This window comes from Rosa rugosa, chromosome 7, assembly GCF_958449725.1.
Source record: "Rosa rugosa chromosome 7, drRosRugo1.1, whole genome shotgun sequence".
Taxonomy (NCBI): Eukaryota; Viridiplantae; Streptophyta; class Magnoliopsida; order Rosales; family Rosaceae; genus Rosa; species Rosa rugosa.
Window position 1 is genome coordinate 11,344,981 of NC_084826.1, and position 24,524 is coordinate 11,369,504.

Here is a 24,524-nt window from a genome sequence, read left to right on the forward strand (position 1 = left end):
ATGTAAAGCAATACCAATTTTACCTCGAGTTTCCTTAGTCAAGGAAACATTACCCTCAGAGAGATCTTGTCCCCCAACACAGTAGAAAGCAGGTTCTGGCATCTGGTGGACTGCTGTTTGGCCTTTCTGACTTCTACTCCCTCCAGTAGAGGGAACTCTCCAACCGGAATTATTGAAATTAAATCTTTGCAGCTTAGGATTTTTTTTTTTTTTTTTTTTTTTTTTTTTTTTGAAAAAATTGGTGAGAATCTAAATTCAGGTATGTAGACACACGGCTTCCACTCTTCTGTAATAAATCCAAAAAAACTCCGCTCTAGAGCTTAAGGTAACCCAGGGACCTCCACCTCCTCTTCCCCTCACTGATGTTGCTGTTGGTTAAGTTGGTCGAGCTGGGCTGCTGATGCGCTGCTGTGCGGACTGAGGAGGCGCGGGGATCTGTGAAGACGCGCGCTGGGGAGGGCTGCTGCAGTCAGGGAGGTGTGCCCGGTGGTGTTTGCAGGCGGAGAGCCGCGGAGGGCAGTGGGCTGGGCGACCGGTGGAGGCGGGATTTCTCGATGCAGCGACCGGTAGAGGCACGGGCTGCGCTGCAGGAGGCTGGATGCGTGCGGAGATTAAGATCTATGGATCGAGCTCTGCACAACGTCGGGTTTGAAGGCAGAAAGAAGCTGCGATGGTCGAGCTGCAGTTGCGGTGATGGATCTGCGGCGGTGAGCTGGAGTCCAAATTGGTGATGGATCTGCGGCGGTTGAGCAGCAGTTCTGAGTATAGCCGAATTGTGTGGATCTGCGGTGGTGATGGATCTGCAATTGCGGTGCTGCGGTGAGCTGCAGTTGCGGTGCTGCGGTGGTCGAGCTGAGGCGGAGCTGGAGGAGTGACAATCGAGCTTGAAATTGGCAGTGATCTGGTTTCTCCTTATTCTCTGGTGTTGAGGCGATTCTGGGATAGGCACTTATGGCGGAGCTTGTCGCAGCTTTGAAGCTTTGGGTGTGGTAGCTCGCTGGAGCTTGGTTGATGGCAGCGATCTGGGAGAATGTGACTGTGTGGTGGGATAATGTGGTGGCGTTTAGTCCAGAATCGCCAGGGTTTAATCAAAAGGTGATTTACAAAAAACTATACTGTGATTTTGTAGGAAGATATAGCTCTGCTTGTGTTTCTCTCTGTACTAATCAAAAGAACCCAAAAGAACTCAAAAAGAACCAAAAAACACAACAGAACAGACAGAGTCCAAATTGGATCTCTGCTCTGATACCAAGTCAGAAAGAACGAGAATGTTTGGGAATTTTCAGATGATTCATTTCTTCTCCAAAATGGAGTATATATATACATCAAGGACCTACTAAACAACTGAATAATATTCCTATTCCTAATAATTCTGCCACTACTGTCTACCACCATTGTCACCCACCGCACCATTGTCACCTACTGCTCCACTATTCTTTGTATGCCACCATTCCACCACTCACACCAACAATGTGCTCTAGAGTGCTCCGGCACCTTATGATACTGCTATTGCTTTGATTTTGTGAACCACTGAAACTTTTAATCTCAGTGTCCTTCTTGCATTCTTCAATAGCCTCAGTATTTTCTTGGAGGAGTTTCAGACAATCAAGAAAAAAGAAAGCCGACAAATCTTCATGACAAAGGGTTTCGAGGGTCCAAAAGGACCAGTCTAAGGAATTTCCCTTATTCTTTGTCATGTAGAAAGGTGAAATGCGCTCAAGTTGCTCCAGCTTGTGAATTATGCGACTCTTTATGTTGGTGAAAGCATCTTTGGGCACTTTGTCAATCATGGCAACAGGAAATGAAGGGCAACAAGTTAGAGCTACTTCCATTCCTCTTAAGGGTACTTCTATATCCTGCAATTTCTTTTCCAAATCAATGCAACTTGGTTTTAGGATTCTGATCTCTGGTCTCTCCCACACCAAGGCTTCCTGTTCACATTGGAGGACACATTTTGTAATCACCTAAACTTGGCTACATCACAATGTCGGTACAGGAAGTAAAAGTATAGATGTGTGAACTCTTGGATGTATGGTAGGTTACCTGTTTCTGTTTAATACTGTGAAGAAGCTTTTCTCCTACTATAGTCAAGTGCTGTGCTTCTGAAATAGTGTCAAGGGCAGCCAAGCTGTCTTGAGACACCACGGCTTCTAAGTAAAGGCTCAACCTTTTCCTGGCATTGTCAGTATATTTTTGGCACATTTGTCCTACCTGTAAATGTTACAAGTATTTCCATTAGGGCCATAACCATATCCATTCAAGGGACAAGTTGAAGTATCCCATTCTTGGCAATGTGCAGTTAAACGAATATGACACTACCAACTTGAAATTCCTTTTGAAGTTTCTAAGATAAGGGTTAGATCTAAACATCATACCTAGTTTAAATTTTACTGAATTCTTGATGAGTTGATGGTTGAAAGAAGTTTGTGGCTAGGAATATATAATGGATTTTGTGGTGGAAAGAAGAGATGAATCAACAGTTAAAGAGTCCAAGAGTGATGAAGTCATGAAGGAACCTATAGTAGCATCAACTCAAAATGAATAGGAAGTTATGCTTCTGCTTGATGCCATCTATAGTAGCGTTTATTCTTCCACTGACCCTTTTTTTGGGGTGTCATACGTCTGTTTAGCCTAATTTGAACACTGTTCCTTCAAGAGTTCTGTTAAGAGTTTGAATCTTTAGCATAATTTCTTACTAATAAGAATGCTTTCTATAACCAAAAGAAAATAAAAACAGAAAGATTATGGCCCACATGACTAGATTATGAAAATCTGCAGCATACAAGATTTTGATATCCATACAAAAAGATGCAAAAATAAGAGTACTGAAAGCAAGCATGTCGTATACATATATGTAAAAAGATGTACCTGGTGATAGCCAAGGTGGGGAGACAACATAGCCAGAAAAGAATCTTCATGATAGAAGACCAGGTTCGGAAACAACATAGCCAGAACAGATGCCAATACTCCGAGCATAGTACTTGAAGCCACTTGAAGTGGGTGCATGAGTACCATATCATCCTGATCATGATCAGCCTGTGCAGTACTACTATGAATAGCAGTGCCTACATAGACTATCACAATCTGCCCAAACGCAATCCGCTTACACATCAAGTTTGTTACTTCTGGCAATGCCACAACAAACGCAGAGATAGCCACTGCCAAGGCTGCAATCACATGGGAGGTGAAGAGCGCAGGCCCAATCAGCTGGAGGCTCAAAATTGAGAGACTTAGAACCTGAACACAAGCATACAGGGCATGCCAGAAGCCTTTCAAGGCATCACCAAGAGTTGCGTCTGCTGAGACTATTAAGATTGTTGTCAGGTAAGAATAGGCTGGGTGTGCTACTAGTTGTTTAAGAGTTTCCGGGGCATAGAGGGTGGTGAGGTAGATTACGGTGCAGGCTAAGATGGTATGAAAGGCTGAGTGTAGCGGCTACTGTAGCCTTACACGCCACAACATACATGTCCGGCCAGTAGTACCACTTCCCGGACTCATTAATTGATCAAAAGTGTACTGTGGTCTAGAAAGGAGTAACTACTCTCCAAGTTTACGGGTTCTCTCCATATAACCTCAACTTAAACACATTTCTTACATTGAGCTCATAAATTTTTTTAGTAAGTCCCTTAAAACAAACTTCCCCTCTTTAGGCGAAAAAAAAAAAAATAATTCATTTAATATAATTAAAAACTAAAAATATTTGAGATACTAAATTTCCTCAAGTTTCTAAGGAGGATCAAGTGTGGACTTTTGAATGATTATGAATGGCAAGATTACATATTTGTTGAAATTTGAAATTTGAATTATGTATGGATGAGATTTGGGTTCTAGGGATAATCGTCCCTAGCTATTCCACATGCATAACAATGCATGCAAAAGATACCATGTATACCAAATTCTTTACTCTCAAGCCTTACCGGGTATTATGCATTTAATCCATCCAGCTAAAACATGAATAATGCAAATCATTATACTAGTACCTTCCGTTGAAGAGAATACTTAACTCTCTGAAATTAGCCATTAGATCTCACTAGTTTAGCATCTAATCAGAGGTCACAAGCAAAAAAATGGATGCACGTGTAAAAACCCCTCCTTACTAAGTGTATATATCGGCGTTGCTAGGGTCTTAAACACAAAACTTTAAAGTCTTGAGCAGCAGCACTAGAACGAACTTGAGCTAATCGATCTTATGCTACGGGTAGTAATTAAGATCGAGAACCACCCATGAAACATCCAAACACACGCCATCGACTAAATCATGCATCTAAACTATTAGACATTATTCTATATATAAAAGGGAGAATAATACTGTTGCACTATTGTTAGCAAGTGTCGGAAAAGCCGTTTTTGTCCTCACTGTTGAGGAGAATATCAAGCTGGTCGAAAAGTCGATTTCGTCCTTGCTTTTGTTAGTGTTGGATAGGTATCACGATCGGGAATCGAGTGGTTTACATCAACATCAGAAAGAGCGAAAGAAGAGAGAGGAAAGGAGAAGATCTCGGTGACAATAGACCGGTTGCAAGGTATTGGATTTGTGGCTTGAATCGTTCTGTGTTTTTTGTTATTTCGAAATAGATCTCATGTAAGAAGCTTTTGATTGTGAATTGATCTGTTTTTTTATTTTTATCATCTGTTGAATATTTGGGCTTTCTATTCTGATGTTTTTTTACTTTTGAACAGCTGTGAAACTCGGATTGTATTGCTAATCTCAGAATACATAGTTGTACTGAAAACAAATAGAACAGGTTTGATTTCTAAAGAAAACCTGTTTTTACTATTGTACTTCCAATTTTTATGTGCTGCAATTTTTATTGAATTATTTGTTGTTCTTAGTTTTCAACTAATATCAATTTTTATCTTCTGCAGATTCTGTAGGTTCTACAGTTTCAGATCCGGGTAACTCACTGCAAGAACTTCAAGGTATGGTTTTTATCTTTCATAATTCGAAATCATTCATTAATTTGTATATGAATCTAATTGTGAATGATACGAATACAGATTTAATTTATTTCGTATACTGTTGACATTGTTAATTTAAAGAATTTGTCATATACAATGTTAATACAAACAATGTTAATTTACAAGAATTTGTCTTTCAGAATTTGTCAGATATTCTGAATCCCTTTTCTTAAAGAATAGTCAAACTAAACACATCAATCAATTGAGTAATGAAAGAAATCTTGGAACCAAACCAATGGAAGACGACAGATACCTTTCTGTGACTTAGAATCGAAGTCCCACATTTTAAAGGGATGGTGTCGTATATACTATGGGGTTGTAAGGCTTCTTTAATCTTTTATACCTCAGAAGACAAGAAATATAATTTGATGATATAACAATTTAATAATTTTGTTGTTCGATTCTGACGGCTGATTGTACTTGCATCTGAATATTGTGTTATTTTGGGTTTTCGGTTTGATTTGTTGTTTGGTTGTCTTCCGATTGAGTATGAATTTTGTTATGTGGGTTTTTTCTTTTCTTGCATTTGACAAAAAAAAAAAGTAATTGCAAAAGGCGGAAGATTTCATTTGTGACAGTGTGATAGATGTATCAATTTATGAAGGACTGAATATGGTTTAAAGGCTGTTTGTGACAAAGCTGATCTAATGCAATTTTGGATGTTAGTATTGAATTTCTTAATAAATTTGGTTAACTACTACCGATATGCTAAATTGGTAATGCCTAACCTTCTTGGTAATTTCCTTTTAAATTTTTTTTTTTTTAATATACATGCTCTTTTTTTTTTTTTTTTGACCAACTGCTTCTGTGCAGGTTTAAAACAGAATAGCAACTAAAGTGTCAAAGCTGCAGAGTAGAAGCAGGTTTAAAACAGAATAGCAACTAAAGTTTCAAAGCTGCAGAGTTTCAAATAAAAGGTGGGCTATACAAGCTTTAACTATATGATTATGATTATTCGGTTTTTACTTCTGGTTTATTTCACATTTGAACCAGAGTTTCCAGAGTTTGTTTATTCGCTGACCAACTGCTTTTGTGCAGGTTTAAAACAAAACATCAGTAACTAAGTGTCACAGCTCTAGAGTTTAAAATCAAGGGTAAGCCATTTTGTTTTATATTTTCTTCTTCTGTTTTTTGTGCAAAGCTTTACAGTCTATAATCAAGAGTGAAACATTTTGTTTTATATTTCTTTGTTGCATTTTTTTCTTTTGTTTGTGTTAATATTTTAGAAAGAGAAACTAGACATTGGGATAACTTTTGGCCATATGATTTTGGGGCTAGCAGTATATGGTTGTTGATTTTCGTATTGTGTTTTCAGCTGACGTAATTGTTTCACGTTTAGGTTGAAGTGAAGACAATATCTCTATTTCATACAGGTAAACTTGCCCCCTCCCCTCTGAGGTTTTTTTCCTTTTCACGCAATTTCAATTTTGTCGACTATCTGTGTTAGAACTGATTGGGGTACAATGGGTTTGGTTTTGATTTTGTTTTCCGCTTTCATCGGTTATGAACTGATTGGGGTTTTAATTTTTTAGTAGTTTTGTTTGTGTCGGAGTTTCAGATTTTAGTGGCTGATTGGCCTTGCTGATTTGAGTTTGATTTTTGGTTAGTTTTTGTGGTAAAGTTATAGTCTTTGGCCATTTGAAAACCTTCACTGATTGTGGAGGTCAGAGTATTCTGATATTTTGAGGCTCACTCTATAAGTCTCAATTATGTCTATGGTAGTATGGTTACACCGGTGGTTGATTTTCTTTTGAGATAAGCTTAGTTTTCTCTTTTAAAACAATTTATAGAAATGTCAGCTTAATCAAGTATAGAGCGTTTCAGGGTTTAGGTTTAGGATGTATAGAGTGTATATTTGAATTATTCTTTCAAATTTAGTGTTTTTAGTTTTGGGTATAGTATGTTAGTGATTTGATTATAATATTTTAGTGCTACGTTTTGAGTGTGCCACTATATTAGAAACATGAAATCATATGAGAGATCCTACAAACTAGAACCATGCCAGGAGCTGCTAACAGTTCAGTGGCATAACCCATTTCTAAGATCCTCGACTAGGCACAGCGTTGATGTAATACACAACTAACGATAACCTTGGAAATAGCAAACTGCATTTATGTTTAATCTTCTTCCTTTTTGCTTCTCTTTTTTTGTTTGTCGGCAAAGGGACAAACTGCAATATAGACAATCGTTGGAAGCCCTCCTGTAGCTTGCTTTTCTTCAAATGATAATATATTAGTAGAGCAAAGAGGAGATTTATATATAAAGTATTTTTTATTCCTAGCGTAAACATCATTTGTTAGAGCCAGGGATTACATTTTGGTCAAGGTAGCCAATTGCTTCTTTTGCCTTTTGTGAAGTCATTACCATTGCAAGGAGTTTTTGCAAGAGGACTAACCATTTGTATCTCTAACTTATGAAGTGCAACTGCTATGCAGGTTCCGTTTTGATCAATTTATGCTAAAATTTTGTATCTACTGTGGGCTTTAAGTACAGTAATAGCAATATAAATTTTTTCCAATTTTGGTTCACTGGTTTGCAATTAGTTTTGTTTTAGCTTCTTTAAGTGAGAGAAGGGAAGTCTTTAAACGGACATCCTTATTACTACTGTGTTCAAATAGAAGAAGAAGAAAAGGAGTAATAGATCTGAGTTTGGTTTGGATAGTAGGGATTCAAGTTTGGAAATTCGTGTTTTTGCTGTCATGTTGGTCTTCTTTTAGTTTTGTTTGTGCTGGGGTTAGGGATATGGGCATTTGAATGGAATGGTTTTGTTTTGTTATATCCTGTGTGCTCTTCTATGTGTGTTCTTCTATAATGGCTTAATTCTATTTGTTTTGTTATATCCTGTTTCATTTTCTATGTTGACTGTGGAAATAATATTGGCTTAATTGTTTTTCTTGACTGTTTTTGAAGAGTTAAACATGAGCAACATAGAGAGAGAGAGAGATAGTGTGAGAAGCAGAGAAAGAAGATACATAGTTTTATTTTAATTTTATTTTTCAATAAAAAAGGGGTAGAGTGAAGATTAAATTTTTACACAGATTAGGGGAGGTGTATGTGGGAAGTAGCAGTACTCCAGAGCTTTTGCCTCTTAATTTTCCTTCTTTCGAAAAGATCTGAGCTTTGTGTAGTCTTCTAAAAGTTTGTACATTGTAGATTTTTGCACAAATATGAATTAGGATTATATACTGTTTTGTTCACAATTGGATGCGATCAATATATATAATACATTTGTGTGTTGAGTTACTTATGTATCTGAACACAGAAGAAAGCTTCCAGATTCTTTGTGTGTTGAGATTTATTTCGTGCTGCATTTGGTATCTCATCTGACTGTAATGCAGACATTTTCTGCAGAAGGCTGATTTGAAGGCAGATATAAAGCTGGCAAAACGACCTGATTTGAAGGCATTAACCAAAGGCAAGTATCCATCGGCACTGTTTCCTTGATAAAATTGTGTTCTTAATCTTAAAAACCTAATGGATATCTGATGGTTTTACTATTCATGGTTACAATAGTCTAATGTAATCTGCAGTACTGAGCCTGGCAGATGAATTTTTTTTGTTGTTCTTATTGTGCTATGTTATATGTTTTTGTGTTTTTTTTTTAAAGTACTTAATTCTTTGGAAGAGGGTTATGAAATAATTTTTCAATGATGTTTTCTGGTAAGAATGTTAGATATCACAAAATAGATATCAGGTGACAATCTTCAGAAAGATTTTTCTTTTTGTTTGTTAATTCAAATATATTGCGTGGGTCAATTCATCTACTGTTTCATTTGTATTTCTTTCCACAATTGTGGATTTACCTTTCATTTTGTTGAAATTTGTATGTTTTGGGTTTTCTTCTATTGTGAAAGACTGTTCTCATTTGTGTATTTGTGGATTAAATTGCAATTGTTATTCTTTTAGTGTTAATTACTGTTGATGTTTTATTGTTGTTTTGTTCAGGTTTTCTGGATTCTATGCAAAAGAGTGTATTCGTGATTTTCGTGCCGCTGTTCCTCTGCATATTGTTTATAGTTATTTTAACGTTGTGTCCTTCTATAGGTGTGTGCTCTTAATTCATATTGTGAACATTGTTTGAATCAATTGTCATATATTTGTATGAACTGTTTTGTAAACATTGTTGGAATGAATTCTCATGTGTCTGTACTTACTGTTCTGTGCAGATGTTGCAAACTTATTTCAACTGAATTTTTGGTCAGATTATTGATTTGAACTGTCAAGTCTAAATTTTTAGTGAAAATTCATTTGGTTTACATATTTATAAATGTTTGAAGTGTGCTGATGTATAACGTTTTCTCAAAATTAAAATCTTACGATGGACCATTTAAGAATGATTCTATTTAGGTTGATTAGAATAAATTTACTCACTGTTTTAGTTGGGATACAACTCATATAGAAAAGAATTTTTGATTCTGATTCATTTTGTTTACTATGGACCATTCAAATGGATATTTACTGCCTGGTACTCTATTTAATCATGCGAGGGGTATAACAAAAGTTTTGTTGATGGAGAAAATTGTAGCTTCATTGTGCAAGCTAACACTGGATCATTTCTCTAAAGAGATTATTTACCATCTTTAACTGTTATTTAAATTTGGAACAATCAAAGGTTTTGAAAAGATTGCAGCATTAGCTTGACCATTACGGTTTTGAAAAAAGATATCAATGGAATTACACATTATATAAATCTCAGGTCTTTTGAAAAACAATACAATGAGATATGATAGACTTGAAAAAACAAGGTCAGGCAGTCCAAAATCCTTGGTTTTCTGTGAACCAAATTGTAGTTTTGTCAATAGAGCATTCTCACTATGATAGTATTTTCACTTTAGTAGTGATTCATAAGTTGCGATACAAGCTTCCAAAATGGATTTCAACGAATAAACTATTCACTTACTATATAACCATCTTATTCTGCAGCTGTATTACCTTAAGCTTAACACAGAGTGGCAGTGGTGTGGTTTCTTTGTTGTTGGTTTTCTTGCAATTAAATCAGGTGAATAGACTATTTGTTATTTAAGTTTAACAAAATCAAATTCATTACTTTCTTCAATTTCTAATGTTAATAAAGAAGTCCAGTTTTCGATAAAACCATTTTCTGTATCTCATTGAGATGCTTCACAATATGTTTACACATTGCTATGGTGATATAAATAAGAATACTCTGGTTATATGGTTTATATGTTGTCATATTTTATCTACTTATTCATTATTGTTCTCATCACTGTTTCCCTTTCTTTTTTATGCATCTTTATCTATTAAAAATTTCATTCATTATTTTCTATGTAGTTTGAGCTTGAAGACTGTCTATACTGAACAAGTTGGGCAGACGTTTGGAGAGTTAAACATTGTGCTCTGAGGTAAATATAATCAGTTAAAGGCTTCGAGGAATCAGATGATATGGAAGTACTTTCTAGAGCAATTCAATCAGGAACAGTTTATGTCTTTTCACAAAAATACTATTGCAATTGATGTAATATATGGTATTTTATCAGTTTGATCGATAATAAAGTCATTTTCAATTATATCTTTCATTGTTGTAAATTATTACCAACAAAAAATCCCGCAGCAATGGTACCCGCGCTTTGCTCGTAGAGATAAACGAGTACTTAAAGTAAGATTGCATTTTTATTCATAGGGAGTTTAGTACATTATTTTAATGCTAGGGTATCAAACCCCGGCCTAGACCCAACTAAACTCATCTAAACCATGTAGCAAAATAGATGAAAAGAGGGAGAATCAGCTAAACGTAGTATATCATACTCGATTTAGTTGTCTTCTGCTTCTGGTCACAATCTGTTGATCGGGTACAATTGACCAAATTTGTCCCCTGGTGATCGAAACAGATCACAATTTCCCTCAAAATGAAGTTGGTTGTTGTGCTCCCACGAGTTAGTGCCTCCTGCTTACAAAGGATGAGAGGTTTTGTGTCGGTACCGATCTTGGACTTGACGGCTGCTTCAAAATCAGCCAGTGAATACGATCGAGACTGCCCCGGCTTGATATTTTTTTGTTTCAAAATGGAATAGAGATCATACTCCTTCCAGAACTTGTGAGCTCTCTTAAAATACGCTGTCTGAGTGATAGCTGGTGCAGTACAGCACCCATGCTTATTATATTCGTGTTCCCAAAACCACATATCATCTTTATCTGTCATGACGCTGGGCCAAGATTGGAGAAGATCGGTTTTCAACGACGTAGTTATCTGAAAAACAAAACAAGCCGAGTAACTTGGTTACACAATTAAGCATAAGTTAAACATGAACTAATTAACCAGAAAGATGTTCAGTAAATTAAAATAATATATACCAGCTTTTTGTTGAAACGGTGTAGTTTCTCTGCAGCTTTACACTCGATCTCCGGCTTGGAAATATTCGTGGGCCAAATTCCATGAACCGTGAATTTGGCCGGCAAGCTCGCCGGTCGAATGCATTTCTTGACGTTAACACAGGAACCTCTAGCGTATTGCAAGACAAACTGTAGGTATTCGTATGGCTCTGCATGGGAACCCTTGAACAGAATAACAGAGAGCAAGAAAATAAGACAGACCGCTGGTGTTTTCATTTTCGCTGTATATGATGATCACTCTTTTGAATAATATTCGCATGGTTCATATCACCAAACATGAAACTCTATATATAGATCCCTGAAACGCTAGCTACTGTGGTTTCAATTGATCCAATTGATCTACTATGTCGAACTGAAACTCGCTTTTTTTGTTTTTTCTGTTCACACGTCATTTCCATATGCATGCATGAATTACATTTTAGGGTTCCTTCTTGCTATTGGCAATACTATTTTGAAGCTTAATTGATACGTATTGCATTTGATCATCATTCGATCTCAAATCTCAACTCTCTTAATGTGCAAATGACAAGCAAAATGATCGTCAGAGTAATGTTCTATTAGTATCCTTGTCATCATGAGTATTGCGAACCATTATCATATTGGTCCTAAGACTACTGTTCGTAAACTACTTCAAATATGATTAATTGAGAAATATGATAATTAGCTTATTATATATGACCATTTCTTTTGACAATTTTCAGCAGATTTTTGGGTTGATATTTACTTGAATCGTCATAAAATTGTCATCACGAAGAAGCATAAGACTAGCTGATTGTGATTAATTAACTGTAGCTAAAAGTTTGGCAGATTTTAGGCCCTAACATGGCTATTATAAACCCTACTGCAATGAGCTCTAAACGCTACTAGCTAAAACTGTACTAATCACTAATAGATCAAGTAGTCACCACTATCGTAAACTGTACAGAACGGTAGCAATTTGATACTGGGAGAAGAAGTACTATATATGATCGAAGAAACTGTAGACTGCATAACGCCCAGATCCCCCATAACCTGGCCTAGGTCATTAACCAAACTTAATTGCAATTTTAAAAGCTATTGACAAAATGAGACAGACTGCATGCGGCTGATATTTTCATTTTTATTGAATAGTAATGCAGCTAGCTAGAATGCTAGATAGAGTTCATATGGTTCAACAAACATGAAACTCTCTTTAGTCTTTACATATAGAGCCTTGAACTCGAGCCAGTGTGGTTTCAATTGATCCAATCTACTATATGTTGAACTGAAACTGGCTAGCTTCTCTTTTTTTTCTTTCTTTCTTTCTTTGTATTTTTTTTCTCTGTTCACACGTCATTTCCATATGGATACATGACTCACGTTTTAGGGTTCCTTCTTGCTTTTGAGAATACTATTTTGAAGCTTAATTGATACGTATTGCACTTGACCAATCTCAACTGGATCTCTTAATGTGCAAATGACAAGCGAAATGATTGTCAGAGTAATGTCCTATTGGTATCATTGTCATCATGAGTATTGCGCAACATGCATTATCATGTTGGTCCTAAGACTAATGTTCCTAAACTACTTCAAATAGGATTAATTGCGAAAATTGAATTGGTCCAGTTGTTAATAGCTTATTAGGACTAATTCATCATTTGTTCATTGTGGTAACAAAATCAAAAAGGGCATATTTGGTGGGTGTGATCACTTATAAATGGTGAATTCAAGCCGTCTCATTTTCAATTATGCAAATTTCCTCGGGTGGATAGCAAAATTTTCCTAAACTAATCTGTATTGAGAGGCAAATTTGCTAACATATTTGGATATGAACCGACAATACATACATACCATGGCCACCTAAAAGAAGGAAAGAGTGAACCGACAGAAAAAAATTAATTAATGATAGGCATCTAGAAGAAACCTAGCTGGACTCATCATCCACCATATACGAGTCATTAGCTTCAAAGCATTTCAGTTGATTCCTTCTCAAGGTACGTTACTGTTAATTAGAATTCCAAAATTACAGGTAATTTGTAAAAATGGATAAAGATACTGTTTTGTTTCAAGGAATCATGACGCCCACATGCATGCATTTCGATCCGGAAATTACTTGTATATCGGGATCGGATAATTGGTTGCTATGAGGTAATAAGTTTTTTCTTAGCTAACCCACAGAGAAGTTCTCAAAATAAAAGAAAATGAGATTTCATAAGTATGTGCTATAACAAGGCATTTCAACAGAAAATGGGTCAAACCCTAAGGTCATCAAGACGAGCAAATCTTTCATATTTCTTCTGAAAATATGATTAATTGCAAGGCATTTGGAAGATGCCCTCGCCGAAGAATATATATTTCCAGGCTTCGAACCATACGAGGCCCTTATGTGTCGTCTACACTCAAGCAAGTACACAGCTAGCGACACTAGCTAGCTCACCCACTTGGATGATCTAATGGAAGGCCTTAATCCATCCTTCTCGGCAGTTTCTTTCGCTTGCTCATCGAAAGGCCAACACGCGCGTACAGTTTCCCATCCGCCCCATCATAATATTAGTCTTAGAGTCTTGACAATTGATTGAAAGGCCAACACGTTTACCTTAATTATATGCATTCCTTTTTGCATGACCGTCATTTCGTAAGAAGTTATGAATATCCACGCTCATGGCAAGTGAGACTAATTAATTATGGCCATGGTCATGTAAGTGACGTTAACAATTCACATGACAAGGGGGGATAACGCAGGCAAAATCTGCACATACAAGAGAACGACCTAAGCACACTAAAAGACAACTCAGGATTTTGTTTACTTAATTAGGGGCGGAATGCTTAGATGAACTAAATAGAAATTAAAAATGAGGGCGAAAGTGTTAGAAAGAGAATTCTAAATATACGAAAGACAAACTCGAACTAAATAGAAATTAAAAATGAGAGTGAAAGTATTAGATCTTAATTAAAGAGAATTCTAAATATACGAAAGACAAACTAGGTGTTCATTGACGCCGGAAAGGACGGTGTTGTCCTCACTTTATTTTTTTTTTGCGGCTCTGCCATTCACTCTCTCTTCCTCCCTTCATTGGCGGTGAGAGGTCGTTTCTGCCCTTGCTTTGTACTTTCCACGTGTAGTGTGATCAATTACCATACACCTATCGCCCTTTTTCTTCTTGCTTTACCGATCCCGATCCCGGCCTCGACCTCCATCAAGGTCAACACCCCCTGTTCGCTGATATCAGGCTTATCCATCGATCGCAATCAACATCAGCAGAATCTTGGTAAAATTTAGCTTTCATAAAATCAGTTGATTTCGTTTACCATGTTATCTACCTTTATCTTTCTACCCAGATCGATCAATTTTTTCATCTCTGTAAACCATATGTTTACAACTTCTTATTCTTTCTGATCTCGAAAACTTTGTTCCTTATGATAGTATTTGTTTTTGTTTTTCAAGAATTGGGAAACTGAAATTTTGTTATTAATCTGACAAAATAGAGTTACAGTAGAAATCAACCGAAGAAACTTGATTTCTAATGAAACTCTGTTTTGCCTATTATTCTATTAATTTTTATGTATTACGGCCGGCTTCTATTAGATTATCTATTGTTCTCAATTTTGAACTGATATATCAGTTTTTATCTTCTACAGATTCTGTTTGCTCTGCAATTTCACATCTAGGTGGTTAATTACAACAACTTCAAGGTATGTCACAATTTCAAATTTTTCACTACTGATCTATAGCATCTACTTTGTACACTTAATTTCAATAATTCAATTATCTTCCAGTAAAACTAATTGTCTTCCAATGTTTTTTTCCGACTTTTTTTCAGATTGATGTAAACTTTAGGCACTTAGTTTCTATGGATGTATAGTTTAGTTCATAGATTGTTTTGAGTTCTTCAAATTTATACTTTCTCAATTTTTCAAGCAAAGTTTTAGATTATAAACGTTGACCATTTTGAAAACTTGGTGACAGTTCAGTTTAGTAGAATCAATAAGAATACAGGGGCAACATCATAGATGGTTTTTTTCTATAGTGAAACTGACCTCACATAAAAAAGGTGGTCAAAAATGACAAGTGAATTGAATTATTAAAAACTGACCTCACACTAGGTGATTTTTAACCCAATCTAATCTGTAATTTCTTTTTCTGCTTTTGATGTAAATTTGGGTCATGCTTCTTATTGAATTGGTCTAATCTTTGGGATTTGGTTAATTGCAGTGAGTGCTCACAAACATAGAGTTATCTCTACTGATTTTGCTGGTTTTCTGTTAAGGGAAAGAGATACGTTGAGTCCGCAACTCTGATCGTGACTCTTTGACAGCCCCCGTTAGCTTTGTCTCCGTCGATAGTGCAAAGGTGAAATTTGAATTTCGGTATCATATAAATCTAGCATTTTCTGTGGAGATTCAAAATTTGTGTCGAATTGAAATCGGAGTATACGTTTGATGTCTTAAATATTTTGAATTTTGTTGAGTTTGGTCAGTTTAAATAAATCCAATTTAATTCCCTTTCTGTAACTTCATCAGGAACTTGATTCATAGACACATAATTATCGTTAGAGTTTTGTGTAGGTTTTAGGGTTCTCTTATATTGTTCAGCTTTGGATAAATTAAGTGCGTTTGAAATTTATTGTATATTTTTATTGTTAGATTAAAGGGTTTTTTAGTTATGGTTTCTATTGTTTATTACTTGCATTTTCTTATTTTTTATTTAATTTTGATTCATTAATAAACAGGTCTTCTTTTTGTGATTGTGGATGTTGGTGATTATCTTGCCCGATTCTTACCGTCATTTCTATTTGTTTTGTTGTAGTTTTTAGAACTGGAAGGGGTGCTTTATCTGCTTTCAACGTGCTGGCAACAGTGGCTCGGTTTTACTGGTAGTTGATCGTTCGGCGGTAAACAGGTCTTTTTCAGCTTTCTCTCATCTGTGTTTGGTTTCTTCTTTACTGCTTATATTATTATGCAAATGGAAGCTTAATGTTCAAAGCACCTTAAACACAACAACAGCAGTTAACAGTACTGTTTGAGTTTCTGATATTTGGATTGTTGCCTTTTGCTTTCTTTGTGGTTAGCTTAATTAATTGTTCATTGTTCATTGTTCATTATTTTTTCTAATCAATTTATGTGTCCGTCTATTCTACATATAGGCTTGAAAACAAAACGATGAAACTGAAATGTGTTATTGGTTTAATTGTATGTGTGATTATGATCTGTTTCTCTAATGCATTAATTAATTTGTTGTCTTCATTTTAGTGATTAGTTCTGTACCTGCCTGGGATTTAAGTGGAGAAACAGAGGAGGGACTGTGTTATAGTCACTGAGCTCGCGAAGCCGCTGATTGCCTACTGCATGTAAGATTAGCCCAATTTAATTATTTTAGTTCAATTTTGTGATTGTTTACTTCTGCACAGATCAAATTTTTGGAGAAAAGATAATCTGTGTGATTGAATTCCGATGCTAACAATGAAAACTCATTAGACATGACTAAAAATGGGTGAAGGTCATATTTTCAAGCTTTCCTTGGCTTTTCAGTTCAGATATTATTGGAGTGGTATTGTTTTGTTTTGACCGTGATCAGACATTTCTATTTTGTTTTTTTCAAAACTTCATTTGCTTTTGTGTTGTGGTTAGTTACTTTGAAGGAGATGTTTCTGCAGATTTATTAATGTCATATCTAACTATTAACAAATTAGATAATGGCGATTAATGAAAAGAAGTCTGTTTCTACTGTTAATGTTATTAAGGGTTTCTCGCATAATGGTGACTGATGACAAAAATTGAATTCGTTCTTACCCTCTGATTTCTTCATGCATTTGGTAGTTTGACTAATTTTTTATGGTTAAGTAAGAGTAAACAATTTTTGTGAGGTGGAGGGTTTTTTTTTTTTTTTTTTTTGTGGCTTTTCAAGGTTAGAACTAAATTGTGCAGTCAAAGTTTAAGTGAAGCTATTCAATAAGGATTGAAGCAAACATTGCAAGAGAAGGTATAAACATTGCACAAAGTAAAACCCTTTTTTTCTTTCTCAAATATGAGATTCTGAACTAAAGCTATTCAAGCACAGAATATATATACACACAGTAAAGCCATTAAGAAAAAAAAGAAAAAAAAAAAGGGAAGCTAATCATGCGCAGAAAATAGTGGTGCCTTTTGTATATACTAATTCATAAACTGCAATAATACTAATGCATTAGTGGGATGAGTATGCTTTAAAAATATAATCAAGAGGTATTGTATTTAGGAACTGATGCATATAGTGGTCCTTTTTTTTTCAAAGTTAGAACTAAATTGTGCAGTATAATTTTAAGTGTGAAAGATTTTCAAGGTTAGAATAAATATATATATATATTTTTTTTTTGGGTTTTGAAGGTAGAACTAAAGTGTGAGAGATTTTCATTTTATCGATGTTTGTTTCTAGATCAGTGATGCAGGGTTATCAATGTTTCTATAATTTGATTTTGTATGTTCTTTTAAGTTCGCACAGTTTATTTTAAAATTACAGCGTTAGAAGAGAAGATTTGTTGGTAGTTTTGTGATTAATTTCAAGATTTAATTGTTATTTTCTTTCGCTTTTATAGATTATATGCAGAAGCGTTTACACATCATTCTGCTGCCACTGTTCCTTTGTGTATTGGTTAATACTATCTTGATCTCTTATTCTTATTCAGTTAATAAATGCCACAGTTTTATTTGCTGAGTTACTGGTTTTATCTGTGTTCATTATTGTTTTTTTTGTACTCGGTTTATAGTTTGTATGACCATAGTTGGATTTCTAAATTCTGTCACTTCATTCTCAGATTGTTGGAACAGTGTGCAGTCAGATTGTTTAACTGCTTTGAATTCAGGTAAAGGCACCTGTTAGGTTGGGATAATGTTACTCCCACCTATATTAATATTATTAATTATTTAAAAAAAATAGGGGACTTTACTGTTGGGCTTTTTAAAGGGGGACTTTGCCATACAATTGGGTTTGGAGTCTGAACTCTCTGAATCCCTAATTATTTCTCCAGCTCTCGAAGTGCAGCTCCATCTTGATCGAATCTCTCTCTCGACATCCTCTTCTCCATTTGTTCCTTCTACTCTTTTTATTCAGGACAAAGGTAATTGTGCATTCTTATTTTCTGTGCACTTGTTTTCGAATCAGTTTCAATTTCACATTCTTGAACTTGTGCGTTCCAAGTGTTGAGAATAAGGTCAGAAACCGGTTGACTTGAGTCTTCGTATATATTGTTTTCTGATTGTGTTATATAATGACAATCCAGCAGGACAAGATCTATATGAAATGACGTTCGAGTTTGGCAAAACTATTGATGAAGATGTGGTGGAGCAAATCCTATCAATTCTGCCACCCAAATCTCTGAAGCGATTCCAGTGCGTCTCTAAAAGGTGGTATGCTCTAATCACCAGTCCCAGGTTCGTAGCTAAGCACCTCTCCAATTCCACGCACAACAATCTCTCCACTAGTGTTCTTATGAAACGTGAAGTCCGTAAGGATACCAACCCTGACGAGACTGAAGAGTTGTTCTCATTCCTTCATTTTCAAAATGATGAAGATAATGATGTTGATAGTGTGCATGATGAGCAAATCTTTCTTTCTAGTATCCAGGAATTCCATATTCCGTTTCCTACCGGTGTAAAGACTCCGAACGACTCGCTTATAATTATAGGCCACTGTAACGGGATCATTTGTCTAGCTCAAGCAGTATCTGGTGAGGTGATTTTATGTAACCCAGCAATTCATGAATATAAGCTTCTTCCACCCTCTCCACACCTTCCAGATTCCGATTGGCCATGTAGCCCCTTATTCCGGTTCAGAGATGGTTTAGGATTTGGACACGATCCGAACTTTAACGTATATAAAGTTATTAACATTGGATTTCCTGCTCCAGAATTATCTACACCTGATGGATTTAACATTTATAATCCTCCCAAAGCAGCTGTCTATACCCTGGGTACTGATGCTTGGAGAAAGATCAAGACTGATTCGTTAGAAACAGAAACTACTATTCTTTGGCCCGAACAATTCCAGATGCACTTCAAGGATATGTGTTTTTGGCAGGGACATGAGCAACATAAGGAATTGGATGTGCTTGATGACTACGAGGAGCAATTCATTAGGGAAGTTATCATTATGTTTGATACTGGGGATGAGCTATTTCATAATATAATGTTACCGGATGAATTTGATTATCCATCAAAAAATTATTTCTTTGTGAGCCTTTTAGTGTGGAAGGACTCCGTTGCTCTTCTGGGAAGACAATTCTGTCAGCTATCATCATATGGAATATGGGTGATAGATGAATTTGGTGGTCACAACGGTGGTGCTTGGACAAAACACATAACTTTTGACCTCCATGTGGAACCGTTGATATTTTGGAAGAGCGATGAGGTTCTTTTGAATGATCCTTACGACACTGATTATAGCGGACTTATATTCTCTTATAATCTCGGTACCAAAAACCTTAAAAATCTTCCCATTCGAAGCGAGCGGACTGACTCTACTGCTATTGTGTATGTGAGCAGTATAGTTTCAGTATTGGGAGGCAGCAAACCCAAGAGCAAAGATAATTCTACACCCATTGTATAGTTCTTACTGTTCTTTTTTCCATCCCGATGCTTGATCAAATATGTATCAATATGGATGTTGATATTATATTTACTTTTATGGTTCAAAAATGTAGAATTGTTGCAAATTATAGTTGTTTTCATGCTCTTTTACAGGCTGAATTTTCTGTATTTGAGTACCCTTCTCCACCAGTCAGTCATTATATGGTTGACAAGAAAACTTACTCATATTCGGTGTGGGCAATCCCATCAGATGATGTGTCTCTCAGGATTAAGAAAGTGATGGAGGGACTGCGGACTGAATTCGGCGGGCCGGAGATTGATCCCCACATTGCCGTTGTGGGGTCCATTCGTATGAAGCATGAGGATATGCTCAACAAGTTCAGATCTCTCCAGTCTGATGTTATTTCTTCGTACAAAGCAAAAGTTAATCAAGTCGTTACCAGGAGTTCCTATTTCCAATGTATTTCCCTCCTCATTCATTCATCTTTCAAGGTGTCACCTGAGGTACTATATTGTTCTCATTTATTGTTTTGTTTTATTTTTATTTTTTACGATTTTTCCACTTCTCTGTTGGCCTTTTGGTTTCAGATAGATGTTATGCAGATTAATGTATAAAAGTGAAATTTCTTTTGGAGAATTTATGCACCTTTGGTTTATGGCATCTTACTTTTACTTCTATCTATTAGTTGAGCCTAGTATTAACTTACTCTTCATATTTATTAAACTGTTTAGAGTAATTCACGTGTATCAAATTTTATTTTTCTCAGTTATCGTTTACAACTGGAGTCTGTGGTGGACGATTCCATTTCTGTAATGGTAAGTTCTTTACATTTTAGAGCTGGTTTGTTTATGAATTTATATGTTCAACCATAACTCTAGCCATAAGCTATTTGGAAAAGCAAATATTTTGTAAGTTTGGGTATATAATATATAATTTTGTCCTGTGAGAGTGTGTGTGAGACGATCTATTGACTAAAACTAACTTCAAGCTTTCTACATTTCAAACTTGTTACATTATCCTTGAGAACGACATCAGGGATCTTAGGACTATAATAACGTCAGGATCTTTCTGCTGTTGATCTTGGTCTCTTTGAAATGACAGACGTCTTAATACTTAATTTCTATCAATCAAAGGACCTCCTGAGTAACATAAGATATCATAGAAGTGAATTCTTGCTATGGCCGGGTTTTCTGTGCATTTAGAGAATAAAAATAGATTGCCACTACTTTATCTTCATTCCAGATTATGATTTATTGATGGACCAAATCTAATGTATGTCCTCTGCAGAAGTTAGGCCACATTTGAGCCTCCTTTATGGTTACCTGACAGAAGAAGAGAGGAAGAAAGCTCAAGAAAAAGTCAGTTATCTGGATGAAGGCCTCAGTAGCTTGAGCTTCTTTATAACTCGACTTGCATTGTACAAAATTGACTACAAAGATAGAAGTCTCAAATCATGGGAGAAGATTGCTGATTACCCCCTCCAATTTGAGTAATTCCCTTATTTCATGCTTATAATTAGCTTGTATTGAAATATAAGACTTTTGCCTGAGTGTCCCTGCTGTAGTCCTGTGACTCCTGTCTAGCACAATCAGATTTTGGATTGCTACATATGTGTCATGACAATCTTATGCCTACACCTTCATAATGATGAGTTTGTTCTTTTAGTACTTATTCTGCAGTATTATTCTTCGGCAGAAAGCTAAAAACCAAATGACTTTTGAACTTATTGATTAGAAGCTAGGACAAAACAAATAGAAGAAAAGAGGAAATTGTCCTTTCTCATCACCCTGATTGTGACCCCAAACACAAAAAATGTTGTAATCATCGACACTCAGCCACAGTCTAAGTTGTATTATATTAGCTAAACTACTATGTATGCATTTCGGAATTCGGATAACAAAGACATGCTCGGAAGAAGACATTATTTTAGCACAATTGATGGCGAAAATTGAAATATGATTAATAATATATCTACACACACAATTTGTTTGTGGGAATGATCTGAAGGTATTAGTTCTGTGTTCTGGAGTGAGGCTGGTCATGGCCTGTCGGATAATCTTGTTCTACCGGTACTATGTTCCTCATCTACTACTTTGTCATCAGAATATCCAAATCTTGAAGCCCAAGCTTTCATTTCGAACTAGCAAGATTGCCGGCGCGTTGCCGCGGGGTTCACTATTACGAATGAAATGAAAAACAAAAGTGTTGATTGAGATGAAAAAGATGTTTGTATATTGTCAATATGATTTAGGTCAGAAATATTGCATTTACAATTATTAGATACATTACATGTCTACAAAAGCAAGGTCCAAAAGCAAAGTAGGAGAAAGATGCTTCAAAAAGGGAATCCTTCTAGCTAGATTGATCAGCACAGTTCCGGGGTAGTGGTTGCCCTGCATAATATAAAATGTTAGCAATCCCATTGCAAAGTAAACAGTGGCAAAATAGAAGTTTGTAGTTTTCCAAAATTTAAAACCAACTTCATATTTTTAAACAGTTGAAAAGTTGCTTTGCAATGATATAGCTTCTATGAGTTATCATATCATTTCTATACCTCAAAGCAATTGACAACATTTTTGTAGACACAAACGTAATGGAGGAAGAGCAAATTTATACTATAGCAACAGGAAACTTAACACTATATACGTTTGAGAGCGTCTCTGAATTCATATGCTTATCACATCAACTGCTCACCAATAAATTGCTTATCCAAACAAACATTCAAGGTGGCTTTTGTATCATCCACATGGAAATTTACAATACGAAGGTCTGTAAATGCTTCAGAACAGAGAGGAAAGTAAAAGATGTAATCAGAAAAAATGTGGAAAGACACATAACAAATTGAAGAAAATCAGCTTAAACACTTTCACAATGAACCCAATCTTCTAGGTACAAACTGCAGTTACTCAACACGCAAAACACTGGACACAATACCAAAAGAAAGAAACACCGATTATCAAAAACGTTCCATTGTAGTAGAATTAGAAGACAATAAAAACTATCGAGGGTATCTCAATACTAATTCATCTATCTACAAACAGACGTAAAAGTTTGAGGAAAGAGGAGCGATGCTAACCATTGGAACACAAATAGAATACAAACCCAACAGAACAGCATTCACTGACTATAAATATGACATAGATTCAATTGAAAGTTGAGCACTAAGTATGAATCCGTAACTCACATCAATATCAGCAGAAAAGTAATGCAATAGAAGGGGACAACAGTGGAGTACTAATTAAGATTTGAAATTAAGAACAGATTGTAAATTCTGAGTAGATCAGTACAGTTTTGCAAAAGTAAGTGGCTGGGTCAAAATTCCAGAAAATTTGAAAATAGCTCAAATTCCTTTCCTTGGCCAAAACTTTTTGTCACCTAATGAAGCCACAAAACAAACAAAAGTACTATACAAAAACCCCAATATGAAAACAACAATCATCTTAGCAGCAGTTACCTCTGTAATTTATGAAAGCCATGCTTCTATTCATTATTAGTAAATGAAAATGCGCATAATTGAAGTAGAAAAGAATCTAATTTAAACTTAAAACGTATAATAAGATGCATATGAAACAAAAGTAGTTGATAATTAATTAAATTGATGAATAATCTACAAACCGTAAAGTTTATATATACAGTGATAAAGTGACAAGGTTCTTCTGATGAGGTTTTTTATCATAGGGTTTCTATCTCTTTTCTAGTTAAGAAGTAGCAGATGAAGACCTAGGAAAAATGGTAGAGTTTTAAAGAAGCTGATAGAAGAGAGTGAGCTCAGAATACAGATTTGTAATGACAGAAAGCAAAAGATCACAGTATGTAACGATGCATCTCATTCATGGAACATAAATAGTGAATTATGAAAGATAAAAACCATACCTTGAAGCTCTTGCAGTGAGTTACCCAGATCTCAAACTGTAGAACCCACAGACTCTGCAGAAGATAAAAATTGATAGTAGTTAAAAACTAAGAACAACAAATCATTCAATAAAAATTGCAGCACATAAAAATTGCGAGAACAATAGTAAAAAGAGGTTTTCTTTAGAAATGAAACATGTTCTATTTGTTTTCAGTACAACTTTGTATTCCGAGATTAATAATACAATCTGAGTTTCGGAGCTGTTCAAAGGTAAAAAAACAAAGATTATGATAGAGAATAACATTATGGACAGAAACAATTGAATTGAATTTGTTTTGGTTAAGAAAAGAGACAAATAAGAAGACTCTTTAAGTCATGTGAATCATAAACATTGAAAAATTGGTTAATCTATGTATAAAGATGAAAGTGAATATCCTAGTAAATGAACTGATTATACGTTACTGAAACTGAAACCTAATAATCTGGTAATTATTAAGGTGCATAATCTAGTAATCTGCTAAATAGACACAGATCAGTTTTTGATTTTGAATAACAATGAAGATGAAATCAATGACAAATCATGTTAAGGCTTGACAATCGACAAATCAGTGCACCAAATATCTTAAATAAGTGAATAACTACAACATTTTGACATCATAAGAGCAATCGATAGACTAAAGCTTTGCATAATTTTTCAGTCACTCTAATCCCTACTTCAATACTATCCCCTTCAGAAAAATCAAAAATGAATATGCATGAAAGCAAAGTTGGGGACTTAAAGTTGTAAGTTCACTATAATTTTAGACATTAGTTACCAAGTTTTGTGCTTCTGTTTCTTCA

The 24,524-nt window shown here is 35.4% G+C and overlaps 3 protein-coding genes and 2 long non-coding RNA genes across 8 annotated transcripts; 3 read left to right on the plus strand and 2 right to left on the minus strand.

Annotated features, from left to right (window-relative positions):
* Positions 1-257: 257 nt before the first annotated feature.
* Positions 258-3,427, minus strand: LOC133722231 (uncharacterized). Its single transcript, XM_062149058.1, has 3 exons — positions 2,869-3,427; positions 2,044-2,211; positions 258-1,931 (listed from the first exon to the last, which is right to left on the minus strand). The coding sequence occupies exons 1-3, from the start codon at positions 3,109-3,111 to the stop codon at positions 1,431-1,433; spliced, it is 912 nt and encodes a 303-aa protein (XP_062005042.1). The 5' UTR covers positions 3,112-3,427; the 3' UTR covers positions 258-1,430.
* A 950-nt stretch (positions 3,428-4,377) lies between these two features.
* Positions 4,378-8,380, plus strand: LOC133723736 (uncharacterized). Of its 4 annotated transcripts, none has more exons than XR_009853230.1 (7): positions 4,378-4,523; positions 4,681-4,745; positions 4,867-4,920; positions 5,773-5,876; positions 5,998-6,053; positions 6,299-6,332; positions 8,314-8,366. It is a non-coding gene; the product is annotated as an uncharacterized LOC133723736 (long non-coding RNA). The 4 variants fall into 4 exon arrangements; XR_009853229.1 differs by having other exon boundaries at positions 4,379-4,523; positions 8,298-8,380; XR_009853228.1 differs by having other exon boundaries at positions 4,380-4,523; positions 8,311-8,379.
* A 522-nt stretch (positions 8,381-8,902) lies between these two features.
* Positions 8,903-10,487, plus strand: LOC133723737 (uncharacterized). The gene is made up of 3 exons (XR_009853232.1): positions 8,903-9,003; positions 9,883-9,958; positions 10,252-10,487. It is a non-coding gene; the product is annotated as an uncharacterized LOC133723737 (long non-coding RNA).
* A 97-nt stretch (positions 10,488-10,584) lies between these two features.
* LOC133723734 (ribonuclease S-7-like) lies at positions 10,585-11,575 on the minus strand. Its single transcript, XM_062150606.1, has 2 exons — positions 11,272-11,575; positions 10,585-11,167 (listed from the first exon to the last, which is right to left on the minus strand). Exons 1-2 carry the CDS (start codon positions 11,524-11,526, stop codon positions 10,706-10,708), a joined length of 717 nt encoding a protein of 238 aa, XP_062006590.1. The 5' UTR covers positions 11,527-11,575; the 3' UTR covers positions 10,585-10,705.
* A 5,009-nt stretch (positions 11,576-16,584) lies between these two features.
* LOC133720166 (uncharacterized) lies at positions 16,585-21,498 on the plus strand. The gene is made up of 8 exons (XM_062146351.1): positions 16,585-16,616; positions 17,841-17,896; positions 18,060-18,107; positions 18,273-18,362; positions 18,525-19,843; positions 19,984-20,334; positions 20,598-20,646; positions 21,119-21,498. Exons 5-8 carry the CDS (start codon positions 18,545-18,547, stop codon positions 21,322-21,324), a joined length of 1,905 nt encoding a protein of 634 aa, XP_062002335.1. The 5' UTR covers positions 16,585-16,616; positions 17,841-17,896; positions 18,060-18,107; positions 18,273-18,362; positions 18,525-18,544; the 3' UTR covers positions 21,325-21,498.
* Positions 21,499-24,524: the final 3,026 nt, after the last annotated feature.

Bases quoted from the DNA above. Each gene is read 5' to 3' on its own strand.
- LOC133722231 (XM_062149058.1), bottom strand. From the start codon at position 3,111: ATGTGTAAGCGGATTGCGTTTGGGCAGATTGTGATAGTCTATGTAGGC. The intron at 2,212-2,868 runs GTACATCTTTTT...TAACATTTACAG, and splicing joins CCCACCTTGGCTATCACCAG to GTAGGACAAATGTGCCAAAA. The intron at 1,932-2,043 runs GTAACCTACCAT...CAATGTGAACAG, and splicing joins ACAGTATTAAACAGAAACAG to GAAGCCTTGGTGTGGGAGAG.
- LOC133720166 (XM_062146351.1), top strand. From the start codon at position 18,545: ATGACGTTCGAGTTTGGCAAAACTATTGATGAAGATGTGGTGGAGCAA. The intron at 19,844-19,983 runs GTATAGTTCTTA...GCTCTTTTACAG, and splicing joins AAGATAATTCTACACCCATT to GCTGAATTTTCTGTATTTGA. The intron at 20,335-20,597 runs GTACTATATTGT...TATTTTTCTCAG, and splicing joins CTTTCAAGGTGTCACCTGAG to TTATCGTTTACAACTGGAGT.
- LOC133723734 (XM_062150606.1), bottom strand. From the start codon at position 11,526: ATGAAAACACCAGCGGTCTGTCTTATTTTCTTGCTCTCTGTTATTCTG. The intron at 11,168-11,271 runs GTATATATTATT...TTTGTTTTTCAG, and splicing joins ACCGTTTCAACAAAAAGCTG to ATAACTACGTCGTTGAAAAC.